This window comes from Hyalella azteca, unplaced genomic scaffold (genome assembly GCF_000764305.2).
Source record: "Hyalella azteca isolate HAZT.00-mixed unplaced genomic scaffold, Hazt_2.0.2 contig6929, whole genome shotgun sequence".
Classification (NCBI taxonomy): Eukaryota; Metazoa; Arthropoda; class Malacostraca; order Amphipoda; family Hyalellidae; genus Hyalella; species Hyalella azteca.
The window spans coordinates 335,604-348,203 of NW_025937069.1; the positions used below are offsets into that span (position 1 = coordinate 335,604).

At 39.4% G+C, this 12,600-nt stretch overlaps 1 protein-coding gene across 1 annotated transcript; it reads right to left on the bottom strand.

Annotated features, from left to right (window-relative positions):
• LOC108671022 (translation initiation factor IF-2) lies at positions 1–8,852 on the bottom strand. The gene is made up of 5 exons (XM_018158507.2): positions 8,629–8,852; positions 3,243–4,315; positions 2,144–2,260; positions 1,664–1,784; positions 1–580 (listed from the first exon to the last, which is right to left on the bottom strand). Exons 1-5 carry the CDS (start codon positions 8,635–8,637, stop codon positions 311–313), a joined length of 1,590 nt encoding a protein of 529 aa, XP_018013996.1. The 5' UTR covers positions 8,638–8,852; the 3' UTR covers positions 1–310.
• Positions 8,853–12,600: the final 3,748 nt, after the last annotated feature.

Sequence of the window (12,600 nt, forward strand, 5' to 3'; positions counted from 1 at the left end):
TACATTTTCAATAGTTTTTTCTGACACAAATTCGAACACTGATATCATAAGAAAAATATGGCAGAACGTAACAGCATTCAATCAATTATCAGCCGATACAAAACAGAAGTTTCAGCATCGAATGCGTACTGTACAAATAATGAAATCTAAATGTCGGTTTAAAATGAGAATAACTTCTATAATTATACTCTCGATCGATATATCGTTCGCTCGTGTTATCGTTTCCTCTCGCGTAGATGGCCACCCAAAAATTTCCGAGCAACATGGAAAGTTCGAGGCTGGTAGCCTTCGTGGTGTTTGCAGGCACAATTTATAAGGACGCGGCCGTCTCATCTGCTGAGGCTGAGCTGACATCAGTTTGAGAGTCTGTACTGGATGAGGATTCAGGAGCGGAACTTGGAGCCGTTTCTGAAGCTGAAGTAGGAGCGGCTTCTGTGTCTGAAGCAGGCCCTGATTCTGAAGTTGAAGTGGCCTCTGTGTCTGAAGCGGGTGCTGATGCTGAAGTGGCATCGGTTTCTGAAGGCACCACGGCTGCCCTAGCTTCGGCTTGCAGTCGTTTTTGTTCGTTCGCAAATCGAATCTGAGGAAAAATCAAATAATAAGAAACTGATATTCACTGTTCGTCATTAAATATCACGACACTATCTCTCCTTGCGGGGTTCATTTATGTTGTGAGATTTTGCAGGAGAAAATACTCATCCACGGATGATTCAGAGTGCTTCGACTCGCCTATAATCAAAGTTCAGAATCTGCTAAATGAACATTGAAATAAAGCGGAGTAACCTTGAAGAACCAGCCACGATGGTATATTCTTGATTCATGCCGTTCTTCACACCCTTGCCACCACAACGACCAGAATTTACATAAGTTTGGGGTCTCGATCTCCCAACTCGCTGCTCCAAACTTGGGTATCATATCTTATACGAGAGGTGATCGAATCTCGGTGACCCCTTGGTCACCCCAATCTGCCCTCCTACGATATAGACAAAACCTCTCGATAGTCCGTCCATTGTTCTGCTTAGTTCATAAATACTGAGCACATGCATAACACGGCGTTTAAGAACGTATAGCTGCTAACATGAGGAGCGGTCAATTCCGTGAAGAGGATCCTTGACGCAAAAACGCGTCTGAATTCAACCCTTTGGACTACTATTTTCAGGTGTAAATTGATGCTAAGGCTTGGACAATTAAATCCTCGAAAATTCGTTGCGGCCATTAAGCTATGCAGTAATTAGTCCTCAGAACCTTACTTTTTCCTAATATATACTTTTACTGCCTTGCCTATTCCTGCCGTACTACATCTAGCTTATGGAGAAGATCCTTGAGACACGTCGTCAAAGACATTGATCCTTTTTTACTTCATTTGTTCTTTTCGTTCTCGGTACAGGCCCATTTTGTTTTCACGCCACATCGTACCTGTTCTATGGCCCACTCCGGTCCATTTTGTTGTAACAAAACATCTTACCTGTTCTATGTCCTAATCTGGCCCATTTTGTTGTAACGCCACATCTTATTTGTTCTATATGGCCCACTCCGGCCCATTTTGTTGTAACGCCACATCTTATTTGTTCTATGGCCCACTCCGGCCCATTTTGTTGTAACGCCACATCGTACCTGTTCTACGGCCCACTCCGGCCCATTTTGTTGTAACGCCACATCGTACCTGTTCTACGGCCCACTCCGGCATGGGGGGCGGTGTGGGCAGCATGTTGCCAACCGCCACGAACCCGTTCACTCCAGACGTGTACGAGAGGCGGTGCTCCGTGCCATCGGGGTGGAAAAATCTGACGAAAGAGGTGTACTTTAGCCTGGTTATAAATAACCTCAAGTGTATAAGCTCTGCTTGTTAGTGATGGATGTTGTTGTTCAAATCGTCACCATTAAAGATTAAAGTAAACTTCGTAATTCGAAAAATACATTTATCATCAATAATTAAATATTTAATATATCATCATATACATCAAACTGGAAACACATGTATTCTAAATTACGAGAAGTGCAATAATATAAGAGAGAAGAGCTCGCATTGAGTTTTGGGGACTTCGAACTTTGTAAAAATTTACAAATGAGAAATGATCGCACTTTTTGTCGAAAGATGTTTCATTGAACATATACTTCAAAATATCGTTTCTGTTGAACTTACGAGTACTCTCCGACGGTCTCGTACTCCGGCAGCGCGTTAGCCTGCGCCACGAGGCCGGCAGGCAGTGGCTTGAGAGAAGATTTTTCCGACCTGAACTGTCCATCACTGGAGCGATACCTGCCGGGGATATCACCGACATGTGGAACAGCCTCCCAGATAGCATCGTTGACGCTCCGAGTATGAACATCTTCATGAACAGACTAGACGAAGCTATGCAGGAGCATATGTTCAGTCTTAAAATGCCTAGCAAATTACGGACCAGGCAATAAGTCCAGCAGCTATCTCAATCAATCGTCAGTTATGGAAAGTATGGGTTCCAAAGGCCGGATCCCTTGTGAATCAAGTCACGAAAAATTCAAGAATCGGCAACAGGCCATGGGCCTATTTCTTCAACGCCGACACTTCTATTCTATTCTATTCTAATGTGTCTGTGTCTCTGTCGTCATTAAAGGACCCTGAATGACCTCAGTTATATGAGTTATATAACTCGCATAACTACAACTCGCAGAAAATTTTTATATAATTATACAACTCGTATGCAACTCGCATAAATTTATCCACGAATAGACGAATGCTGTGCAAGCATTTTTGAGGTCAGGTATTCAGGTTCGTTAGCTCTGGGTCAAAGTGGCGCAAAAATTATTCGTAGACAATATTTTAAAAATTAAATACAAAATATTAAGTTTATTAAATCAAACAATATATATTTCACAAATTATGCGTTGCGCCTTAACTATGTGTATAAAAAATTTCACATCACAAAAAATATATATATAAATTTTTTTTTGTATTAGATGGTATAATTTCTAGGACCATACGTCGCTTTAAAGCTTCAAAATAATGTGAAAAAATGCAGGCCAAGACCATAAAAAAGTCGGCAAAATATGCTCTGAGATTCAAAAGCTCGCGTCCAGCTTTAATGGTCACTTTGAAGCATTAACATATCTTCAATCAATCTTATAACTTGCCGAACGATGTGCACTGGCTTTGGTCTTAGTATCAGCACCAGCAGTTTAGCTGATTGCAATAGAATTGGTTTAGATTGCCTGAGAATATTACAATTGATGTTATATTTTCTTGTCTTAGCTCTTAGTCGTACCTGAATCCGAAAGCGTTTCCAACAATTGGATCTCGCTCATCCAACAAGATTTGAGCAACAATTGGCACTACTGCTGCGGCCGGGGCCGAGTCAAGTGATCGGGCTGCTGCTACCGGCGTAGCATCGGCTGCTAGAGGATCTGGAGTGGCAGTGGCGGCAGATACAGCTGTGGCAGCTGCTTGTGCAAAAACTGTTGGAGCAGCTTTGGCTGCAGTATCTCCTGCAATGGATTGAGTTACTTGAATAGCAGACACTGCAGCTGACGTCTCAAGTTCCTGTGAAGGAGACAACTCTGCCACAGCGGTGGGGCTAGAGACCTCGGGCTGAGATTCATCATTGAGAGCCGCGGCTTCTTCGGGCGCCTCTTCTGGACCTTTCGATACCTCTTCAGCAACTGAAACAGGTTCCACTGATGCTGATTTAGACTCCGGTTCTGCAGGATGGCTTGCATCTTCAACCTCAATGATTAGTTCCGAGTTGTTTATGGCGTTCGGTGTTGAAGCATCGCCATCAACTTCAGAAGCCGCCTCAGCTTCTTGTGTTGGCGGCTTATTGTCCAATGCTGGAATTTCCAGAGGCTGTTCGACTTCGTTTGCTGATACCAAGACCGGCACGGCTCTTTCGCCAATTGCAGGACCCGGGGCGTCGGCAGCCTCGACTTCAGCTTTCACTTCAGTTTCCGATTCAACTCCCGTTTTATTTTCGATTTCAGCTCCTGCTTCGGTGTCGGCTTCAGCTTCTGCTCGGATCTCGATTTCAGCATTTGTTTTGGTATCGACTTCAGCTTCCGCTTTTGTATCGACTTCCGCTCCTGTTTTAGTACCGACTTCAGCTTCCGCTTTGGTATCCACTTCAGTTTCCGCTTTGTTCTCGACTTCAGCTTCCGTTTTGCTCTCGACTTCAGCTTCCGCTTTGTTCTCGACTTCAGTCGCGGCTCTTTCTTCAGCGGCCACTTCGTTGGCTTGGGCCGCCGCGGCGGCTCGTGCGGCTCTGATGGACTCCATCACCGATTGCCCGATGGTCATTTGAGGAGCGGCCTCAACCGCCACCGCCACCACCGCAAGCAGAAGAACCTGCAAGATTACAACTTAGCTGTTCACTACGCTATTTATAGGAAGACACAAACTAGAAATAAAACCTCTCGAATACATTCGAACTTAATATAAATTGACACACGAGAAATGACCGCGCTTTTTGTCGAAAGATGTTTCATTGAACATACACTTCAAAATATCGGTCCGGCACAGATCACGCACTAGAAACAGATTAGGTCGTTAAGTATTTAGAGAAATGCGCATGAATTTGAAGGATATCCCAGAAAGTTTTAAGTATCCGGGCAGCATAATTTTGTCTCAAAAAAGAGAAATGACGCAGTCACATAAAATGTATTGGTGCCCATCAAACGAAGGAAAAGCAACTCAATCGTATGTTCGAGTGAACAATGCGATTTTACCATTTTATAGAGTTACTTATTCAGCTGATTTATGTCTAACGCGGATGTACAAGGAATGTTCCACTAACTGCATACATAGTAATTTCCAATGGCGCTATCAAGCAAACAAACTTTTGAGGTATTCCGGGCATAAATCGTGTTATTTGTTTATTTGTAGCTATACAACGCTAACAACGCTAACAGCCAACAAATTTTCTTGTCATTTTCTCGTGACGCCCATTGCCGTTGTCTAATACTTGTCTAAAAATTGGAACGTACTTAAAAATTGAATTTTCAGCAATACTGGAGACAACATTTTACATGTCTGGTGTAAGTTGATCATATGTTATATGGGATTATTATGAATTATTTTATTTCCTACCCATGGATATACAGAGAATGAAATGCTTTAGTTTCATTGCTCTTCAAAATAGCAGTTTGCTCTTTGTGCCAATTTCAAGAGCACTAATTTTTACTAAATGTATGTGATGAATGACGAGGCATTAAGGAACGATAATCGTATTGGAATGCCGCTCAAGTTTAGGCGCGATATCGGAAATCCATACGTGCATCAATCAACACTCTGCCTACTTGCGTGGAGGGCATCGCATTGCAGTGAAAAACACTGCCCGTCACTTATTTGTTAACAAAACCCTGTGCATGACGCGAAAATGAAAGGATTTACGTGTTCTTAAAATGGGCAGCAATGATATAAACAATTTTATATTGCCTACATTGAAGCGCGCCGATGATACAAACACAATTGAACGTACAAGTACAATCCTCGTTCTAATTTTCATGAAATATACTCAAGATTGTAAAGCCAACTTAAGGCGTAGTCATAGCATACGTAGTATTTGCGTATTCCACATAAGAATTAAACAGAAGTTTCTACTTCAATAAATTTATGGTATTTCTCATGCAATTGGAACATTTCTTCACTGATAAAACACTGTCAATAAACGCAATTGAGATTCAGGTTAAATTTTCTAAACGTAAGACAGAGCAGACGCAAAGAAGGCACGTAGACCAGCGTTACGTCAGAGTGTTGGCTGAAGCATGCAACTGTAATGCAATTGTTGACATTTGTACCGCAGCAAACGCAGTGCAGGTTCAGTGAGGAAATGTGTCTTTTTATGAATATGAATGTCAAAATGTCAGAAAGGTCTTCGTGTTTCCGAGGGAAGCAAATTATTTATGCTTATTTTTGTAAAGAAATTTCAATGACATTTACCCCCTTTGAATCGAATTATATTCGTGTCTTCAGTGCCACGATGAATGTTTTTTTCATAAATGTAAATGATATTAATGCATAATATTGTGCGTCGTTAAAGAATTTGATTAAATAAACATTATTTATACGTAGAATTCAGCTCTGTATCATTTCAATCGAGCTTAACGATAGTTTCGCTTCATTGATTATAATGGGGTGTGAAATCCTGCCTTGTTTTATTCTTGTTTTAAAAATGCACATTGAAAATTAATTTCTTCTCTTATAAGTAAAGATTCTATTTTGTTTCTCGCCAAAAAAGAGATTCTCTTCACATAACCTACAATTTCCCTGTATTTCTCATGGAAAGAGCAGGACTCATAACTCCTCTTACTAAATCTTGTATAAAAGTTTGGGGCGTCACTATATACGAGTATAATACTGTATTTTTATAGATGCGAATCATTGTATCATCAGATAGCTTGGTAATTTTCAGTTCCCATTATTTTATACCCTGTTTGCCGCATTATATTCTCAAACCAAAATATGAACTAATTATCTTTTAATCATCTGATAATCCAAGAATTATCAGCCTCTGCATCGGAACTTGAATAATACAATAGTGGTCAGGGGCCAGTCAATAATAGTGGTCAGGGCCAGTCATGCACTGGCCCCTGACCACTCAGAGCTCTTCCGGGCCACTCAACTCAAATTCAGAGCACTTCGTACAAGACGGAACACTCAAGATAAGAATTACTTGAACTTTCCCCGCGTTGCTGGCCAACAGCTGTACGGCTAATAGGAACAAAGCGACATTAAATTTCACGTATGAACTTTTTCAGAGCTTCATTTTATCGCAAGATCCAGATGGGAAGGACGCAACGCTTTGTAAAGGTGAAGTCTAGCTCAGCATGCAGCATCGTGCGCCCAAGTTAAGCTAGGAGCGCCACGACTCGCTCATTGAAATTACCGTCTCCTGCCAACAAATGAAAGTTTTATTTATTTTCGAGTCGTAGCGGCTGCAATTGATAACTTGAGTTACGCGAAATACTGTTAATTATTTAGTGAGGCAACTTTTCGCGGGGGATAGACAAGCTCAAACTTATTAGTATACCATTTCGGTCATCGTTGATTATTCATTGCTGAAATACCATCCACAGATGCATTTAAGCTATATATATTAATTTCTAGTTGGAAGAATCCACAATTTATTGCCTACAATTGAAGCCTCCTTTCAAAAACGAAGATTTGGTTTCTTAAATAATTGCATACAATCACCTACACATATGAACGAAAATTGTGTGTATATCTATCGGAATAAAATTAATCATAAAACATTATGACCACGCGTCTTACAAGCAATCACAAATTAAAATTGCTGATTTTAGACGAGCCTCGTTATCACAAGTTCAGAATGATTAGTTTATGCTGTAATGGATGTAATTAAGTGTGATTGAATTTAAGAAGAGACAGAAATCCTTTCTATTATCAACCGAGATGTTTGTTGTAAGCAGATGAAAAGTATGAGTAATGCTCAATCTTCATTTTAAAGTAAGGATATAACGATTTTATAACAAATATCGCTTCACATCTTTGCCTTATTCAGATGTAACTTCTAAACGTTAACAGTGAGAACAACGCACTATTTAAATTCCCATATAAGAGACTCCGCCACGCTACAATTGAAAACTAAAACGCACCACTTCGCTTCCCGCGGGGCCTATACCGTCAAAAAAAGTTATGAGATCGTAAGTTCATCAGCCAATCATTGACGGCCTTTCAAGCATAATCCACCATTCACAGACAAGAAAATAGAGCGTAAGTACTTACGTTCACTTAGTGAGTTTTGAAAGTATGGCCCGCCGTTAGATAACTATAACGTACCACTTCACTTCCAAGTTGTTAATTATAACGCCTTACTTCACTTCTCAATAGTTAGCTGAAACGCAATATTTAACGTCTCATTAGACAAATAAAACGCGTTACTTCACTTCCGATTAAAGTACTAAACAGCTCCACTACACACTTCCCAATAAAAATATAACTCAGTACTCACTGCAGTGAGTGACAGAGAGCGCATTTTCTCGTCGACGAAAACGTGGAGTCGCGGACGGACGGACAGACGGACATGGCGAGCACAATAGTGCATTTTTCCATAAATGAGAAAATGCGCTAAAAAACAGGTACGTAATACTTAACAGCCAAATCAAGACCAAGATCTGGTTTTAAACTCAACGAATTTTCTATTGCGACACGGAATTTTACAGGAAAATATTTCGGATTGAATTCTCCGTGCATGGAATTTACAATTTGAAATAATCTAAAATTACCCGATTATAGCAGATTGGAAAAAATATTCTAACGCAAAAGCACGAGTTTTCCTATTTTCTGTACGTTTTTTCAATTAGTCTGTCATGCCCAGAAGTAAACTATTTCTGATGTAAAATAGATCAGAAAGTATTTGCTGGCCTTATTCGTATTGTTCATAAATCAAATCAAATTATTTTCTCATATGAGTTATAAAGTAATTAGATGTGTGAACAAAGCTGTCATTCAGTGGCTAGGCTTAAACGCTAAATTAAAGCCATTATATTCACTGTTTCGATGACGATATAAAAATTATCAATATATAATATTAATAATAAAAGCACATCACTGATTCTCATCTCTCCAACGCACTACGTAACATAATAATCTCTTCTGGTCTCCGTCGAACGATGTGTTGCCTAACGCCAACGACTTACCAGCTTCATTTCCACTAGTAATTTTCCACTGGACGAAGTAATCTTAATGGTGGATCAAACGACACGTTGTTTGTAGCAGGAGAATGAGTGAGATGAAGAGGGGGAAGAAGAATGAAGGCTACAATAAAAGTTCGTGATAGTCAGGGCAAGAGATCGGGTCGGGTTGGGTCGGTCGGATGGAGCAGCAGCCTGAGTGCCGCCTTGTACGTGTTGTCTCGGCGACGAAAGTGATAGTAATTGAGGTGCCCCACGATAAGCACCGGCATTTATAGCATCCGTTGGTAAGGCGCAGCGCGCTCTGGCAGCGTGAGGGCATGGCTACCAAACCCTGGTCGGCTTTGCCCTCCTAACAAACGGTAAAACAAAACCAAAAAGAATTCTGGTGCTCAAGTTTCAATCTTAGCTTTTCTTGCAGTTTTGACCTCAACTTGAACACTGCAGGTAGAATCACGACATTCGTTCAGGCTGGCATTCGTCCCACTTATGGAAAACGGCAAGAAAGGACGCGTGCATTCAAGACTCCGAAAAAGATCTCAGCGTTTGATTGTGCTGGCGACACTGAGTATTATGTTCCACTTCTGCAACGCGTTTCAAGGGCTAGTTATACAGTTAGCGTCGAAATTATTCGTACACCCCTTTCTCCTCAATTTTTTCTTTATTAACTCGAAAATTAATGAATGTAAGTGCATAAGATTTTATTGAACTTAGCAGCAACAATAGCACTATATTTCAAAAACAAAATGTAATTTCAAACGTTTTAACATGCAAAATTTTCCCAACACCTTCACACACAATTGTTCGTAGAGCTGGAAAATACTAACGCATAGTATCATTAATCAATGGCATGTCCTTTCATCTTGATACTCTCCAGCCGTTTCTTTCTATAGTTCTTTATGAGTTTCGAAGTGGCATCTGGTTTGTTATTATCCCATACGGCCATACTTCAATGCGACGTGTTTCAATTCCTGCATGGCGATTCTTGGGAGGTCAATTATTATTGATTCTAACTTTCAAGTCTCGCCATAAATTTTCAATCGGGTTCAGGTCTCTGCTACTTGCTGGTAAGGGAAGAACAGTTACCTTCGTTTTATTAAGCCAATTGGTTGAAGCTTTAGGATCATTATCTTGCTGGAAGTTGTATCGTCGTCCAAGACCTAAATTCAGAGCGGATGCTTGCATGTTTTCCTTCAAAATCGATGTATAAACATCTGAGTTCATTACTTTATCAATTGGAACTAACTTCTCTTGTGGATAAATAAACAACCCCCATACATCATTGATCCATCCCCAGGCACGACATTTGGGATTGTGTTCTTAGGCAGGAAAGCTTATCCATTTTTGCGCTATTTATACCGGGTTATTCGTTCAGTAGGAAGCACGCACACATATTTTATCGATTGGTTTGCGTTGGCCTTATTTTGATTCTGTTTTGAAGCTTTGATAAAGGCCTTTGATAATTAAGACGTGTCTAATAGACCGTAAAATGGACAACCACTAAAATGCTCCTAAATTTATTTGTAGCATCGTCAGCACTGTTTCTTTACTAAATAAAGCCCTGCTAAGCTTTACAAATTCTACATAACAGCCATGTAGAGTGAAAAAGTGTCGTTGGTTTTAGGGACAGTCTCCACAAATCTGACGGAATTTTCCATAAATCCGAAACTGGCTACTTCTGAATCTTTTAGAAAACTGACATTATTATATCAAATGTGAACAGCTAATGAAGCTCTTTATAATATTAATGGTGACTAAAAATATCTACCTAATGTATCATAGAATGCTTTGGCTCCCTAACGAATGTTTCCTCGGTTTTTATTGGTTTTTACATTTTTCGTCGAAAGAGTTGCGGTGATCGTGAACATGTATGGCCAGATGACTCGTTCTCTCCATTTGTATCATTACTTATTTGTTGCATGGTTAAGTCAGATCGTTTATCCAGATTATTCATTAAACACCTGTACGAAAAATAATTAAAGTAATATAACAATCGTACTACTAATACAATCTGGTTAGCCAGCCAACTGGTGCTGACCCAATTGAAGATTTGCATATATTAAGTACCTATTCGACTAAAACCCTACATAACTCCTATTAAAGAACAAAATGAAATCGACAAAAATTTCATAAAACTTGAAACTACCTAAAGGAAAAAGGTCACGAAATCAGCTTGCAATATTATTGCTACGGAATATTCCATCTACGTGTTCTTGCATAATCTTCTATCGACTTTGTTCTATTGTGAATAAAATCGTTATAATGAGAGCAGCCAAGCAATAGATTTTATTGAGGCGAAGCGTTCAATAATTTGAGGTGGACATTGCAGTTCCTTTGACCCTGATCGATCAACCATTGAAAATCGCTGCACTATGACATTTTTAAAAAATAATTTCCTTTAAATGAAAGGAGCAATAACAACTGAACATTCATTTATGTGAACTTTAATGAGACTGCATGCTTGCCAAAATGAGGCAATATATATGGCTGACATTCAGTGACATTGTTTGCAACTCTTCAGATGTCATCGTAATTAAGCGTTATTGAAACTTTTAATTTTGGTAATGGAATTGCTTGCCTCGCAGACACAATTAAAAAATATTCTTAGTTAAGAAAGTGTATCAGATTTATAAATGGGAATATACGTATTACATTGCTAGCCTGGAATATATAGAATATTCTTGCCTTAGGATGTTTATAATTTACTGGTCTCTGGATTAATATACCCCGCTTGGTTTGAAATGTGGTAATCACCATTTAGCGTTTAGCTTACCTGTCACTTCTCTTGGCCCTTTACACGTTCAACCTCGGTCACTTCAGAAACGTATATCGAAGGATGCTAATTAAGAAGGAGGTAGCCTATATCTTATTTACTTATTGGAACTCCTGAGTCCGAGAACCTCAAAAAGAACGTGAAAGCAGCTAAAGATTAATGAGTGGTTCTTGTCATAGAAATTTTTTTGAGAAAATATACTGCCACGCGCCGTCGTGATCTATAATTTAATTACTCTCTGCATGATATCTGTTATTCTTATGATAGTGAGGTTTAGATTTATGTCATCACAGGGAGGAAATTTTCTCGAGATCAACTGAATGTGTTTATGAACTTCAGAGATAACAACCTCGGATAGCGATAGGTGAGATCTGGCGTAATGAAATTAAGCTGAAGTATTCGTGAGCTCTGGCGAAGAATTCGTGTAGTATACTTATTATACTTATTCGACTTATTCGTGTAGTATACTCATACTTATTCGAAGTATTCGTGTAGTATAGTAAGTATTCTGGTGAAGTATTCGTGAGCTTCTCTGAAAAAAAAAGACACGCTCAATACTCGTCCATTTTTAAGTTGAAACTCGCCTGGCATCGCAATTCACGAGAATTATCCTATTATCTAAATTGTCATCGTATTCGTGTCTTGGAATATAAAATCATTACTAAGTAATACTACAGTTTTATTCAGGATCGTTTGTAATTGCAGGCTATTATTGGTCAGTTAAGAATTTTTAGTTCACTAAGGAAACTTACCTTATTGAACCAATTGAAATGATCAAAGCGAGGCTTTAAACGAGATCGAAGACTTGTATATGTATGGCCAAATGATCTACGAACATCATCTATAACATATAGCCGGGTCCATATGCTTACAATATATCATGTCGCAGTATATGTACCAAGTCGCCTATTGAGTGAGGTGCCCTGCGGATTCCTTTGTGCATCCATACATAACCGCTCAGTTTTACATTGTATGCATTTATAGTTCGTTGAATGGTAGGTCGGTAATTTAATTTATAAACGGTAATAGAGGTAATTTGCATGGTGTTTTACGGACAATATGCATAGAAAGTACTATACAAATGCCATATACTATGGAGTGTCCCGCATTTATTGTTTGATCAGCCTCATATTATAAGATGTAATATAAAACATAAATGATGCCAGTTTCTTAAATGACCGATAATAATGACAAGGCATGATAAT

Bases quoted from the DNA above. Each gene is read 5' to 3' on its own strand.
- LOC108671022 (XM_018158507.2), bottom strand. The intron at 2,261-3,242 runs GTACGACTAAGA...TATCCCCGGCAG, and splicing joins GGAAACGCTTTCGGATTCAG to GTATCGCTCCAGTGATGGAC. The intron at 1,785-2,143 runs GTAAGTTCAACA...CTCTTTCGTCAG, and splicing joins GAGACCGTCGGAGAGTACTC to ATTTTTCCACCCCGATGGCA.